A 16,752-nucleotide genomic window follows, 5' to 3' on the forward strand; every position below is an offset into this window, starting at 1 on the left:
TTACCCTTGTTTTGCAGCCGGTCATCCTCTAGCCGTTTATACTCTTCTATGCGCCTCATTAGCTGCCTCATATCCTCGGGAGGTTTCTTAGTCAGCGATTCCCTTAGGCCTGAATCCTCGGGCAACCCCATCCTGAAAGTGCTTGCAGCAATTTTGTCATTCCCTCCACCGATCTCGTTGTAGAGCTCCCAATACCGACTGGCGTAGTTGCGAAGGGTTTCTCCCACCCTCATCTTCATCGACAGTAGTGCATCCACCGGCTGTGGTACACGGCTACAAGTAACGAATCTGACTCCGAACTCCTGTATTAACTCGGCGAAGCCGCGGATGGAGCCTTTCTTCAGACCGTTGAACCACCTTAGCGCGGTAGGGCCCAGGCTTGAGGGGAACACCTTGCACATCAACGCATCATTCCAGGCATGTAACGACATCATTTGGATATAGTGGCTGACATGTTCAACCGGATCGGTCTTCCCGTCATAGGAGTTGAACGGGGGGCGTGTGAATCTGTCCGGCATTGGGGCGTGTTCGATTTCTGCTGAGAACGGTGACCGAGCAGCCTGGCGCAACGCACGGCTCATTGCGTCCATGGCCGCGTTGTGGTTCCGCTTTTCCTCCGGGGAATCCGAACCCCGATCTGTATACTCTCGTGAGCGTGAGCGCTCTCGCCGCTGACCCCTGTGTGACCGAGAGTCTCGCGAAGCCGAGCGTTCTCGCTGGCGACGGTAACCGAATAGTTCAGATCCTGCTCCTTGTCGCTCCCCCCGGCCCCGGTCTTCTTGCTCGGTTATCCTGATTCATTCTCTGGCGCCTATCTTCTGCCTCCAACTCTAAATCTCTCACCATCCTTCGCAAACGCTCAAGCTCCTCGTCCCTTTCATCAAACCGCCTTCGCCCCGACGCACCGGATTCCGCCCATTGCGTCTGGTACGAGCCCTCTCCAAATCCGGAACTTCCTTCTGCTCTCTCCTGATGCCTGTCTTCGTGCCATTTCTGCCTTCGTTCTCGCCAAGTCGACCCCCGAGAGGATCCGACCGAGCCGCTTTCGGCGTCACTCCCCGAACCTGTTCCGGACATCTATCTCACGTGCGAGCCTCAGCTGAACCACAGCAGCGTAGGAATTTCCCACAGACGGCGCCAATTGTGCGGGTCGCAAATGAGGCCAATGGGCTCAGCCCCACTTGGGCTCACAACTAATTTGTTTGTAAGGCTGAATTTCCTACTATGGGTGATCCTACAACCAAGGACTCACTGAGATCACCTTTCTCCTTCTTGGCGACACAATCTTTCCTCCCAACTGCTCTCCGGACTCTCTTTTTCTCCCCTTTTTCTGACCAACCCCTTCTTTCTTCTCCTTCCCTCTTATTTATAGTGCTCAGCTCAGGCGAGGGTCATTAATGCTTCTCATGTTTGTGCAACAGAGGGTCCAGTAGGATTTTCTCTAAATGGGAGGTTAGGTATGGGTGGCTTTGGGACTTGGTGCCCACATTCGTTGGCAGCTCGGCAGAGTCAGGGCGCGTTGAGTGCTACGGAAGGTCCAATTAGGGGGGTGGTAAGTGGGAGTCTAGGTCTGGGTGGCTTTGGGACTTGGTGCCCACATCAGGTCAGAGCGAGGTGCTGGCGTTTGGAGGGCCCTCTTTGAGCCGAACAGAGTTGAAGTGCCGTTCAATAAAAGTGCTCGGTAAAAATTATGCCGATCATAACTTACTAATGAAGCTCGGCACTCCCGAGCTGTGATAGCAAGGGTTGGGCCTTGGGGCGAAATGAGGATTGGGCCCAAAGACCGCGTGTTTTGGGACGGAGACTTGGGGTTGAGTAGGCCCAACACTTCGGGTGCCGCACAATAGGAAACAAACCCTAGCACCTGAAGCGACATGACCAATCAACAAGTGACACGTGGCATGCTCTTCGGTTAGATCAATCGATGTGATTTTTCACTAATGAGCTCATGACACATGGCATACCAATTTACAGATGAGGACATACACGTCTTACACCTCTTTGGACGACCCATGGACAAGGGGGCAACTGATGGGACAACAACTCTCCAAGTTCGTCCATGAAGCTCGTCCACATAATAGAGCATGCCCGTTAAGATGCTCATCCAGGAAGAAATCGTCCTGGTAGAGTCCTAGTCAATCTTGTAAGGTTGAAAATTATCAACTATCGTGTTGGCTTTATTCCGTGCCAATTTGCTTGTAAATTAAGCACTTAGTAACCCTATATTTAGGTAGGATTATTGTAAGGGTAGTGTGTGAGAAGTTATGAAGAAAAGCTCAAGTATGTGCAAAGAGGCAGAGCTTCACGGCTAGGACTCACGGGTGGCTCGCGGATGCAAGTCTCCAACTTTAGGCACGTGAGATGCACGCAGGGAAGCTAAAGGGTCATGCCAGCTATCGCACTACAGGACAAAATTCCCAGACTGGCCAGGCCATTACGTCGCGACTTGATTTCGCGACTTGGACAAGTCGCGAGACCAAGCCGCCAATTTACCCTGTTTGGCAAAAATGTGTCTCTTCGTATTCTCATACCACCTCACTATATATAGAACCTTATACCCACTAAATGTGTAGAGCTTCTAGAGAGAATTTTGTGAGAGAAACCCCTAGAGAAAAACAAGATTGTCTCATCCCCAATCTTTATCTAAGAAACTCGACAAATTCCTCTACTCTCTTCCTCTCCATTGTCATACCCTTGAGAGGTCTCTTACCAAATCCTTATCTCACCACACCCACGTCTGTAAGAAGGTTTATTTGGTGCTGAGGGAAGCAGTTTGGAAGGAACCAATATACATTGGTTGATGCTATGGTCAAGTAGCGGAATCCGGAAAGCTAAAGAAGAAATAGGTTCGGCGTAACCTCGTTGGAGCAAGAAGCTTGGAGGGCTTAGGTACCTGGGTAGATTAGGCTTGAAGGGTCTTCTGCTGTTCATGTATCCCAACTATATTCTTTAGTGGATTTTATCACCGCTTGGAGGGCAGCGGAGAGGTTTTACGCTGAGGACTTCGGTTTCCTCTTCGATAACACATCGTGTGTTGTCCGTATGTTTGCATCTTTCTTCCCTTTATCTTTGCCTTATATTTACTGCTGTGGATGTGTTTATATTTGGCTTAGATTGTCTATCAATTCTGTTATAAGCTTATTATCATGTTCCGCACATTAATTGTTTGATATAAAGCTTGAATTGTTTTTTTTTTTAATATTTTGGGGTCTAAACGTTCAAGGGTGTTTCATACCCATATTGAACTTTCAAATCTCATCCTGGAGAGCATGTCTTGGACAATCTCGTCCTGGGTAAGATCATGACTCTTCACTATAAACCGTTGCCAACAACGATTAAAGAAAATAGAGCCAAGCAATATAACTTCCATGGCAGTTATGGAAGTTATCTCCAAGCTTTCTAGACTCTGCAACAATGGGGGAAGTTACATAAAAGAAATAACCGCTTATACACACTATATAAGCATTCTACTAGAAGGTAAAGAAAATTCAGTTCTTTCTTCCAACGTACTTGGAATTACACAAAATACTGACTTTGCCATCGAAGGTTTTTTGGCCGACCTCCACCGGTCTCCTCTGATTTTTTTGTTTATTTTTCAGTATTAGCCAATAGCCTTTTGATCGTTAGCGCCTAAGACTTTCAGCCCACTGATTTTTGAGGAATTATCAATTATAATAATTTTAAGGACACGATTTGCTCCACAACCCAAATGGATGAACAATGGCCTAATGAGCCCAAAACAATGAATTTTTAAAAAATTGGGCTTGAAATTAAACTTTCAATGAGTTAGGTAGATAATGATTACAATAGGTTAGTTATTATTGGAAAGAATGAAACAAACAATTTTGAACAAGAAAAATTCTCCTCGGTCAAGTCCGAAGAAGGTCTGTTCTTATATATCTCTGTTAGACTTATACAAAAATTACAGTTCTTGGGTACACAGTGATCTTTCTCTCACTTTTCTGATGATCCCCCTTTGTAATGGGATTCTTCCCTTTTATATTTCCTCCCCTTCTTTCATCTCAGCCCTCCACATGTAGATCAAATTACTAATCTTTTTGATACTTGTCTCATCAGCACCTTCCTGAAATCTTTGGGGGCAATTGTAAAGCTGAAAGTTACTGTTCAGGTATCACTTCCACATTAATGCAGCCAGGGGGTTAGATGCAGAGTATTCAATACGGTGGTAGCAACTTTCTTCTCAGATATTTCCAATTCTCTTTTGTCTTATCCCTTTCTGATGTTTATCCTTCCAAGCACAATTGCCTACTACCCTGTTCTTGATGAATGGTCAAACTTTAGGCCTCCACTCTATTTAGCCGAGGAGGTATTTCTCCTCAGGAAACGTCTCCCACTCATTGTGACTAGACCTCTTTCATGGCCCATTAATATGTATGCCTTTGCTAGTACTTATTTGTCCTCAAGCTATTTAACGTCCTTAGGTGCAACACACAGCCCAATAATACAATAATAATACAAGAGAAAAACCATTAAGCAAAAACATAAGTATTAGAAAAACTTAGAGGAAAAAAGGGACATACCAAGATTAGGGTTTATTAGTTGTGGATTTAGATTTGTAAAAACACCACCTTTAGCATCATGATACTTGTCCTAGGTCTGCCATCAAGCCTGATGGGCAATCAAGAAGCATTGATTTGGAAATGTTGGTTGGAATGCAGGGACTGTCATAGAGCAAGGAAGAAAATGGAAGAATCTTATGTTTAGGGTTTGAGGAGATGATTATTCTAACCTCTAACGTTTAGGTTTAAGGAGAGACAATACTAAAAAGTCAATTAATTATTAATTAATAAAGAAGCATTGGTTCGGGAGTGTTGGTTGGAATGCAGGGACTATCATAGAGCAAGGAAGAGAAGGGAAGAGTCTTACGTTTAGGGTTTGAGGAGATGATTATTCTAACTTCTAACGTTTAGATTTAAGGATGGACAATACTTAAAAATCAATTTATTATTAATTAATAAACTAAACACCAAATAAGTTTCCTTTCACTTGCCTCTTCAATATTTTTCTGTCTCCAAAGGTTAAAATTTAGCTCTTTCTCATTGAGCACAAAAGTAAAAGCTACTTATCCAAGCAGTGAGAATCAGATTTGTATGAGTTGAATTGTAGGGTTTCACTAAGATAAGCGGAGAAAAGGAAGAGAGAGGAGCAAAAAAAAAAAAATGTTTGAGAGAGGGAAGGTATTAGTTGGTTTGCGTTTGAGAAAACCTAGAATGCTTGGCTTTTAAAACTATAATAAAAAAATATTGGTGAAAAGAATTTTAAATGAATAATGATGTGGAAAATTATTTTTAAAAATGATAATGATGTGGCAAACTCTGAAGAGATCAACAAAAAGTCAAATGTTTCAGTTATATATATATATATATATTATGGTTAAACTTGTTACAGATCAATTATTTTATACAATTTTACACACCCCATAAAAAGTAACCAAAATTATGGCTTAAAGACTTAAAGTCATGATTTCCAATTTAAAATTCATAGCTTTCACATCACAATTTCAGTTGCTTTTGAAATGTGTGTAAAATAGTTTGCGTAACAAATATTAAACACTACTTTAAAAATTATAAATCGTTAGATTTGATTCCTTTACTCGGTTCTAATTATTAAAGATCTTCGGCTTTTTTATTTATTTATTTTTTTTAATTTTTGTTCTTTGTATTATCAAATCCACTTATATAGCCCACCTAAATGGATCAAATCTGTCCTGATTTTGTTCGGGCGCTTATATATATATCAGATGATGACTGTGATTTTAGTATGATAATATTCTAATTGTCGTTGATAAACTTAATTATCAAAAAGCAGAAACCCATTGGACGTTTTTCTTCTTCTTTTTTTTTTTTTTTTTTTTTATGTGGGTGTTTAGAGAATATTTGACTATCACAAAAAATTCAGTACAAGTTGCAATAAGATGCGAATTTCAATAAGGTGCGAATTGAAAACATTTTTATGTATATTAAAGATTACCAGTTAATCTTCTCAAAAAAAATATTCGTTGTGTTAATAAATTGGTGAACGAGAAATTGATTTTCTTATTCCCTAGTGATTTCAAACCTTCTTTATCTTCTTCTTTTTAATTTCGTAGGCAACAAAGTTTTGATCGATTATATTGTCTCCTTTTGCACTATAATTCAGACAGTACTTCATCTACAAAAGTAAACACAAGATGAAGGAATCTATTCATCAAAAAATAAGAAGGAAAAGAGAAAAGGAAACAAAGAGAAGAAGTGTCACCATCACTATAAATTTTATCATATAGGTAGTAAAGATTGGTGTGGGACCACTTTTAAAACATTACAAAAAAATAATAATTAAGACAGTTATTTACTACATTCTCAAAAAAAAAAAAAAAAAAAAAAAAAAAAAAAAAAAAAAAAAAAAAGAAAGACAGTTATTTACTATATTATTAATGTGACACTAATACACATTTTTTTTACTTTTTTTTTTTTTGAAAACTTTTTTTAAAAATAAAATTATAAATAAACTAGAGTTTGGTTTAAGCTATACCTAGTGTACCATTAAGTAATATTACATCACCTAATAATTTTTTATTATATTAATATTTTAAAAATCTCACTGTTGGATCACATATTCTTTATGTTCTTAACACACATACTAAGATTGGTGCGAATTGGGTGTTATTTATTATTAGTGTTTAGCATCGTGCATATGCACGGGTATAATTAAAAACAATCACAATTATACATTTTTTTTAGAAGAGATTCAAATTATACATAGTATTAGCTTACACTTTTTTTAAACCATACATTTCTAAAATATGTAATGGTTTCTCATTATATGTATATATGATTTAGAATTTAATTGGATTTAGACTTTTCGATATTTTCACCCAATAATTCACTTGTCACAAAAATTAAAAAATAAATGGACACATAGAAGAAAATTGGACTCCGATTGAAATCCAATTTAGAATTTAATTGGATTTGGACTTTTCGATTTTTATACTCAATAATTCACTTGACACAAAATTAAAAATTAAACAGGACATGCAAGTGGTGTAAAATTGAGAATCCAATTAAAATCTAACTAGATTATCTCTAAGTTTTGGCTATTAATGTGTGTGTGTGTGTGTGTGTGTGTGTGTGTGTGTGTGTGTGTAAGGGCACGTTTTGATCCATAGCCCAAGGGGTTGGACAATGACCCAATGAGCCCAAAACAATGAATTTGTTAAAAAGTGTGCTTGATACTGAACATTCAATGAGTTAGAATACTGATCACAATAGGCTAGTTAGTATTAGAATGAACAAGACAAATAGTTTGAAAAAAGAAAAGTACTCCTCGGTCAGATTCAAGGAAGGTATGTTCTTATATATTTCTCTTAGACATATACAAAAACTCAAGTTCTTGGTTACACAGTGATTTTTCTTATGGTTTTTCTCCTGATCCCCCTGTAATGAAGTTCCTCCCTTTTTATATTCCCTTCCCCTCTTTTATCTCAGCCACCCACGGGTAGATCTGATTACTAATCTCCTTGATACTTTTCCTATCAGCACCTTCCTAAAATCTTTGGAGTTAGCTGTAAGGCTGAAAGTTACTGTTCATGTATCACTTACACATTAATGCGACTAGAGGGTTGGATATAGAGCATTCAATGCAGTGGTAGCAGCTTTCCTCCTAAATATTTCTCAATTCTCTGTTGATTCATCTCTTTCTAAAGCTTATCCTCTCAAGTACGTTTGCCTACTATCTAATACTTGATGGGTAGTCAGACTTTAGGCCTCCACTCTGTTGGCTGAGGAGGGATTGCTCCTCAAACAATGTCACCTACTCATTATGACCAGATCTCTTCCTCAACCCAATAATCTATTTGCCTTTGCTAGTACTTATATGTCCTCAGGCTATTTAACATCCTCGGGCATGGCCCACATCCCAATATCCTTATCTGGGCCCTTAATCCCTACAATAGCCCCTCGAAATTCTACTCTTTCTTTTCTCGGGGAAAAGTAGAGTTTCGATTTTCGGTTCCTGTACCTCCCACATTTATCACGTTTCCTTCCATGTAGGTGTCTTTTCACCTACAATGAGCACGCTTCTGATGCTTTGGCATCCGAGATGCTTCAGCATTTAGTCCACACGATGCCCTATCCCCCACGTTCTACGATGTGATGAAAATCATACGATGGGGACTTTCCATAGGGTTCGAGTGGGAACTCTCCTGCTTATTTTATTTTTTCCTATATAAATTTCTTGAAAAGTCCAAAAGCCCCATATTTTGAATCTTTAACTCTGAAGAACAAGTCCGAGGTGCTCTTCCCATATCTTTGTAAGTGACCTTCATCCTACACACTTATTTTTAGGACCACTCCTTCCTCGGCCTCTTAATTTACACCCTATTCTTCTAATATCCTCCACTTACATCTCAAATAGGTAGATTTGCTAGCTTAGTAGACACTCTAGAGGGCATAGAGAGCTTTAAGGCCAGTTATAACATACTAGCTTGGGTTTTAATCCGGCATTGGCTTCAAGAAGAATGGCATACCATGAGATCAGAAGGAGAAGCGGTAATCCCTATGATTGCCTTTATAAAGGGATGGATGAGGATCCCACAGACTCTGCCCAACCCAATGTGCCCTAAACATGTTTAGGATACTAGGTAGCATAGACGCCCTTAATGAGAAGATGGGTGTAAACCTCACCCATCACGATGTTAACTGGTTGTACAAGTACCAGCTCCTTAAAAGCACAGGTTATTACCTTAAGACTAAGGTGCCTGAGATCAGACTCATCTCGTGTCTTCCCGAGACTAACAAGGGCATGGACCAAGATTTTCTAATTGTCTCGAGTGAATGGCATGATGGACTTCATTGCCCAACACAAGATGAGAACCAGGTGGGGTATTTAGGTTTAGGTTCCCTATTTCAATAATACACATTTTGCACTTACAATCTCTTGCTCCTTTTCTTGTAATTTGTAAACTAACTATTCTTTATCTAACTGAATCATATTCTAATGATATTTTTATCTTTGGAAATATTGTAGATAAGCATTTTATGGCCCCCAACCTTAATCTTGTCAACGAGTCCGACCTGACGAGGATACTTCAGTCCGAGATCTTTGTTCATACTAACGGGCAACTATGAGCAGCTCACATCATCCTTGGCTGCAAACCCATATCCACCAACTTCCAAGATCCTAAGTATGTTATAAAGGAGAAGGATCCTCGGCTGCACCAAATTAATGTTGCAGTGCCCGACTTCCTTACCTGTCCTCCCTCCGCAGGCACTCAATCAATAGAGTTACCAATTCAATGAGTTGCTGAGGAATTGCCTTCTCTCCTTTTAGAAGAATCATCTTTTGCATTTTGGTTTGGTTTTTCCTTCTGTGGTAATGACAAATGTTGGCTTAAACGCAAGGTTACTTCATCTACCTCTCGTTCATTGTCATCAATTGAGACCATGCAACATTGCACAACTTCCTCTTTCATCTCATCCTTGGAATGATTTTGAAGAAATTCCTTAGGAAGATATTCAACTAGAGTTATTGGCATTCTCTCATATTGAATATATTGTTCTTCCTCTAAACTCATGCTTTTCTTTTAAGTGTTCTTCTTTTTCTTCTTATTTTTCTTGGAATCCTTCCTTCCACGGATTTTGACTTCTGGCTTCTCAAAGGGCATAATGATTGGTAATGGCCTTTTAGCCATTTTCTTGGATTTCTTCCCAATATATGTTTGCCACTCTTCTTCATTCTATCTTTCATGTTAGAGGAATTGTCCCAACAATCTAATTTTGCTTCAATCATAAGCTCATAAAGACTTGGGAGATTGCTTGACTCAGCCTTGACATTAAGAGTCTTTTTGACCATTTTAACAGTCTCCTTCTTGCAATTCGAGAGACAAGATATAAGCCATACCTCCCTGTGTCGGACCTCAAAATAAAACCCTAAAGTCTTACTATCTTGAAAACTATATATATAATCAATTTCATGCTCAGATAGACTAATGCCGAGTCTTTTATTGGGTTTGGCCACACCACTAACTACTCTAAAAACATTAGGGGTACACTGGTCTGGGAAAACTTTGCAATGCCTCAAATAATTAATCAAAAGCTTATTCATTGAAATTCTAACCCCACCCTCTACAAAAGCCACTAGGAGGGTAATGACCCTTCCTTTCCCCCTTAAGAATTCTACTTCTGATTCATGGTAGTAACTCACCCCTACACCCTCCTAAACTTAGATAATCTCTGAGGTGTACTAACCATGATTTTGAACTTACCCATTATCCCAACCCGCTGACAGACTAAGTAAGTGAAAAGAAGGAGAAGAAAAGAAGTAAAAGGGGACTTACAAATAAAGAAAATGGGGACGAAACACCAAGGTTTGCATGAAGGTAAACGAAGGAGCTCTCGTTTTCAAGAGGAAAGAGGTTTGAAAAGAAAAAGAAATGGGAACTCAAAAACTGGTCTAGGTTCCCCGTTTATATAGAGGGGGAAGGAGCGGGAAACAACAAGAAATGACCCTTAGTTTCCCGTGCATCCCCAGTTTCCCAGGCCTTGATCTAGCCGTTCATGGATACACATGTCACTCATCAAGGAACGCGAAATGGCACATCTGAAGCATTTATTGCATAACTATGCCACATCCCATCAATGACGGTTAATAATTACCCACAATCACATCCCTTTAGCCACGATCTCCACCTCAGCATTAATAAGGTAGAGATCATGGATGGCTATTGTGAGGGGATGAACTTGAGCTCGAGCTGAGAACCAAAGGCCCAACAAACCGTACTTTAATAGATAGGTCCAGCCCAAAAAGATGAATATGAGTAAAGAAACCATTGAGATGAAAGACAACTCCCAAGAATAAGTCTCATGGAAGCCTAAGATAGCTACCATTGCTAAGATCCCCTACCGAGGTAATAAGCAAGGCTCTTCCCATGGCAGATACACAAGGAACCACGGGTAACCAGTTCCCTTCTAGCCCGAGATGCCATCATCATCAAACTCACCTCGGGAAATGCCACATAGAGATGAGGACCATAGGGCTAATCACCTCCACATTATGAGATGTTCTCTACCTAACCTCTTCCACATTAAATGCTTATAGAAAAGCAGTAAAAACACCCCTAAAAGTCATGTTTCATGATGAAAGAATGGCAGAGCAGAGGGGGGATGGGACAAGCATCCCCTGAATCCAGCTGGACATAGGCCAGCTAGGGAGATAAGAAGGGGAAAGGTGCCTATAAAAGGGAGGGGGGTGCAACAGGAAAGGGGGTTCAGAAAAATAGAGAGAGGACTTAGAGAAATAAGAAAGAGACAAGCATAATAGGACTTAGAATTTTTAGTTTTCAATCCAACCTTTTGTTCCTTGGGAAAGCAATTTTTATATCAATAGAGGGGAAAGGTGCCTATAAAAAGAGAGGGGGGGGGTACAACAGGAAAGGGGGTTTAGAAAAATAGAGAGAGGACTTAGAGAAATAAGAAAGAGACAAGCATAATAGGACTTAGAGTTTTTAGTTTTCAATCCAACCTTTTGTTCCTTGGAAAAGCAATTTTTATATCAATAAATAACCATTTTGTTCCTAATCACTTTGTAATCAGTTGTTTAGATCTTCCATTGTGGAATTTTTACCTTTTAGTTCTTATAAATTAATTGTGTAAGGCATCTGATGGAAATTAAAGATGAGTGCAGCGGAAAATAAGTTTTAAACGGATCTACTTCATTCGATATTGATAACACGTACTAAGTAAATTTCAGAATTTTGAGAACAAGAGATCGTACCTTGAAGCAGTGAATATCAAAAACAAAGATTGAAGTACTCGGGAATACTTTTAATCTTCACTCTAATTCCACTAACGCCCAAGATGTGTGGTCTCTCAATTGGTAACAAAAGGGATGACTAGTGAGTGACAAAAACTCACATACACACCACTTCACAATGGTGTTTCTTACCCTTTGAAAAATCTGAACGTTTTTCCCTTTGTATCTAACCAATTTATCTAATTGGGCTGGCCTTTTGGGCCTTACCAATTGGGCTTAAGTGTGTGGCTTGGAGTGGGACCAAAAGGGACCAATAAGACACTAGCTCCAATGGGCCTTGGGCTTTTCTGTCAACTCTTGACAAGTCCAAAGTTACCATTAACTATATTTAATACCACTATATAAATATAGTTAAACTCTAGGTCTTATCTATAAATTATATCTCAAGACTTTATTATACATGCAACCCCTTCATAAAATATTCGTAGTAATACAAAGTCATTAATGTAGACTGCCACTTTGTAAATTACTACATCTTAATCTTCACTTCACCTTTGCCGTCCTCTTTTATGTTTTTTTTCCCATCACTTTCTATTTTCTCCTATCTTTTATGTTTTTCACAAACATGCATGGCATAAAATAAAATGGGTGTTTTCTATCGATAGCGATCACATATCGCCAAAGGATGGGAAGGAGATCAACTTTGATAGATCCCACCATCCAAACAACACGATTGGGATTATTCCATGGATAAAAACTTGCACTTTATACTTTAAACTATGAAAATTTACAATTATCACTCCAATTATAATAATTTTGCCAATTGCATCACATAATGTGATTGACTATCAAAATTAACAATCATCTTACAAGTCACATGACCATCAAGGGTTGAATTTGTTGTTTTTTGCCCTTGCAACCAATTAATGTGCTAAATTTTTACGATTACATAATTTACATGTGACTATTAATTGTATCAATAAATCAAGTTATGAGATGTAATTTATAAAAGAGTAAACTTTATTATACGCTACTAGTTACACACCTTTACACACATACAGAGATTGCACTGAAAATAGGTGTGTGCCACAACTATTTTCTATATAAAATTTAGGGAGAAAATGGGCTTTTGTCCTCTTTTCTTTTTTTTTTCTTTTTTTTTAAATCCAGCATTTTGCTCCATTTCCCAAACTAATTAAGAAAATGCCCTTATTTTGAAACTCGATTTTCTAAAAATCAAGTTTCAATTTAAAACTTGATTTTTGGACAATCAAGTTATAACAATTTATATATATATATATATTTCTAGAGCCCTATAGTAGCGTTTTGGAACTCAAGCTTTATGAATTCAAGTTCAATGCAAGTTTTTAGAAGAATTTGTTATGCGGACCCTGGTTGGCTGAACAAACGTGCTGCAGAATTTTTAGAAGAATTTCAGCAAGTTCAACAGCACCTAGCGGTTCCGATGCAAGTTGATGGAAATATTTGGCGCCCACCTGATCAGTCATGGTTCAAACTGAACTTCGATGCAGCAATATTTGACGAGCAGAATAGTTCTGGATTTGGTGCGATGATACGAAACAACCAAGGAGAAGTAATGGCTGCAATGGCTGCTAGGGGACCACCGGTCTCATGCAGTGAGGAAGCTGAGACACTAGCGTGCAGGAAGGCATTGGAATTTGCTGTTGATGTGGGCTTCTCGGAGCTGATAGTAGAAGGAGATAATATCAACGTTATGAGAGCTGTTTCTGCGTCAACCAGGAACTTTTCTATGCTTGGTAATGTAATAGCTGATATCCATTGTATTCTTTGTGGGTTAGGGGGGGTATCTATCAGTTGTGTTAGAAGGGATGGGAACCGGGTAGCTCATGTGTTAGCTAAGTTTGCTAGAGGGTTAAATGAGGACATGTATTGGATGGAGGAGGTGCCTCAAGTTGCTGTGGAATCTGTGTATCTGGACTCAATTTTGATGAATAGATAAATGCTAATTCCCCTTTCAAAAAAAAAAGGTTTTTTTTTTTTTTTTTTTTTTTTTAAGTTTGATCATCCCATAACTGTAGTAGCGTTTTAAGGAGTCTATAGTGACGTTGAAACTCGATTTTTTTTTGAAAAAATCGAGTTTCAAAACATGGGCATTTCCCTAATTAGTTTGAAAAATAGGGTAAAATGCTAGATTTTTTTGTGCAAAATGGGCAAAGGCCAATTTTCTCCTAAATTTTGGACAATTATAGTGGAGTTTACAAGTCTTCATGATTTAGGATGGAAGGTACAAATATCTCATAATTTGGGATGGTTTCGTACAATTAAACCTCAATTTTTGTTTTGGTTCAAGGTTGGGTGCTGTCCTACGCCACTATATGAAGCGACATTGTAGTTAATCGGGAAAAATATTGGAAAGTAAACTTCATATTTGGTCGCAGCCTCTATGAAAATGAAAGCTTGCAGGCCAGTCATTGACAATGAAAAATGAAAATCATTAGGCGGCCTAGTTGAGCATAAAATATTTGCAAAATTGTGTCTGCAACTCTGCATCATGCATAACGTTAAGCCCAACTTTTGCATATAATATTATTCAGGATTGAAGGAAGATAGTGGATTTTAAACTTTTAATATGAGTCAAATATAAAATTACTAAAAAAATAGAGAAGAATTAGAGGATGATTATTCCACATATGGAAAATTATAGAACATTACAGTGGTATTATAAATGTGTATTTTTCCTTTTATTAATTATGGGTCTCATGGAGTTATAGTGTGCCTTTATATTAGAACTTCTTTTCTTTTCCCTTGTGTGTATGTTTGTTTCTCAAAAAAAAAAAAAATTTAATTGTGGATCTTACTGATGAAGCATAAGTTCGTCAGTCAAAATGGGCAGATAAAACCAATCGCCAACCTGTATGAACGTATTCTCAAAATGGTCACCGGTGTGGTGCTTGCCACAACATCTCCAATGCCAAAGTCAGTACAAGGTAACTCTTTGTAAAATGAAAATAGAACTGTAGAAATAGCAATGAAATTATCTTAGTATTTTTTTTTGTACCTTGTGTTGACACTGTGAAGGCCTTTTATATGTCTTCCCAGCTTCTTCTAGTCGTTGGGGCAGTTATAGTGGCCTTAATGTCCCTCTTGGTAACATTTTATGTCTTATAATGTGGCTTCAATGTGCTCCAATGGCTCATACAGCTGGTTTTGTAACCACTCTATGTTTAATTGGCTGCATTGAATGGCTTAGTTATCTTCGTGGTTATTTACTTGTCTTGCATGAGGGTATCCTCATCTATATTGATGGGGTCGTCCATGTGAGACAGATCGTCGGTCCCGTCAGCTGCCCCCCGATTCTGTGCTCGTCGTGACGTGCCATGACGATCATAGAATATGAAGGGTTACAGGTTGTAAATGACTCTAGGGGTTTTGCTCCGTATTAAGTGCGAAGTGGTGGCACTCCACAGATCGTGGCATACGTGGCACGTGCTGACTGGTGGAGTTAATGCTCCAACTAGTGGGACTATTGGGTTTCCCGTTGGTTTTTTCATTTTTCGAGCCTTGGTTTTTAAACTACTCCCATTCTCATTTTTTCTTTTCATTTTTCTCAATTATTGCTTCTTCTCCGTTAGCCTCCTTCTGCTATCTTTCTTCGAATTGGTGTGCTGTAGTGCTTCCTTGGTCCGCCATTGTTTAAGGTACCTTCCTTTTCTTTTCTTGCTTTTCCTTTCCTCATTTTGTTGTGATATTGTTTCTAATTTCTTTCTTTTCCTTTCCTTTTTTCTTTTTACTTACTTTCGATTTCTTTGGGGTTTAGTTTGTATTGTTCCTCCCTGCACTTCTTTTTGGGTTTTCATTGTTAGTAACTCTGATGTTAGGATTGCTTGCCCCTTAGTTTCTTTTCTTTTCGCACATTTGGGGGGGTCTTTAGGCAATTTCCCAAACCTTGAAAGTTTTGTTTTTGAGGGTAGTGGTCTGAGTGTGGTATTGGCTAAGTTGTTGCCTCTGGTACGGCAATTAATTGACTAGTTTGAGGGTCAGGAGAGAGAGGGAAGAACGATGTCTGAAGTTAGATCTAGCGACCTCGAGACTGGGTTATCGTCTAGCGGTGATCCAGTGGAGGGGGATACGGCCATCTTTACTCCTCGTGTGGCTAGGGCTTTTCATGCTCTTGAGGAGGCTTGTGGGCTGGATGCTGAAACTGTGGGTAGATTCAAGGATAGGTTTCAATTTCTAGAGAAGGTTCATGTTCGTCAGCCTAGTAACGAGGATAGAGCTTGTCACTTTTTTCCTGGTAAGGTGTGCTTCTATGAGGCTGCCTTCACTTGTGGACTTAGATTCCCCGTCCATCCTCTCCTGATGGTTAAGTCATTTCAGGATTGCTTTTGGGCAACTAATGCCCAACTCGTGGAGGATAGTGGTTAACTGTATGGAAATATGGTTGGCTACTAACACGGACATGATTAAGGTAGGTGAGCTCGTCTACCTATATCGTTTGAAAGAGTCCAAGGAATATGGATACTATGAGTTGGTACCTTAGGAGAGGAGGACCAGCATTGTTAGAGGATTACCTTCGTTCTTTAGGTACTGAAAATCAAGATTTTTCTTTGTGTTCGGGGATGATTTTGAGACTCCCTCCAGTAGGGATTGGGGTGATATTTCGAGGTTGCTTCATCGGTGGGGAAACCCAACTTTAGGTGCGTCAGTTTTTCTTCTTGTTCCTTTAGTTCTGCCGTTTTCATTGTTATCGTCACTAACTTCTTTATCCTTCATTTTTCGTAGTGAAGAGATAGCCTAGACTTAAGGGCAGGTACAAGGAACGCTTTGATCATGCAATTGAGTATGCCAAGATGATTGAGAGTTGGGACGACTTAGCAGATCCACGAACTCTTGCTTTTTATCATCTTGGTCCTGACCCGTCTTCCTAAGTTTTGCGCAATATTGAGATTGAAGGAAAAAAGAGTAAGTGTTGAACTCGTCAGTACCAATTCTCTTCCTTTTTTTTTTTTTTTTTTTTTTTTT

General features: G+C 39.1%; 2 protein-coding genes across 2 annotated transcripts in view; one reads left to right on the forward strand and one right to left on the reverse strand.

Moving 5' to 3' along the window:
* The window catches only part of LOC136065326 (uncharacterized), a gene marked incomplete at its 3' end in the record, with an annotated part of 9,729 nt that extends 9,139 nt beyond the window's left edge, over nt 1-590 (reverse strand). Inside the window, exon 1 of the mRNA XM_065768404.1 lies at nt 5-590. Coding sequence (XP_065624476.1) covers nt 5-590 — 586 coding nt within the window. The remainder of the gene's footprint in view (nt 1-4) is intronic.
* A 12,515-nt stretch (nt 591-13,105) lies between these two features.
* LOC112028995 (uncharacterized) lies at nt 13,106-13,729 on the forward strand. The gene has a single exon (XM_024061683.1). The coding sequence runs from the start codon at nt 13,106-13,108 to the stop codon at nt 13,727-13,729; it is 624 nt and encodes a 207-aa protein (XP_023917451.1).
* The last annotated feature ends 3,023 nt before the right edge of the window (nt 13,730-16,752 follow it).

The sequence above is a fragment of the Quercus suber genome, unplaced genomic scaffold (genome assembly GCF_002906115.3).
Source record: "Quercus suber isolate HL8 unplaced genomic scaffold, Cork oak 2.0 scaffold_4, whole genome shotgun sequence".
NCBI lineage: Eukaryota > Viridiplantae > Streptophyta > Magnoliopsida > Fagales > Fagaceae > Quercus > Quercus suber.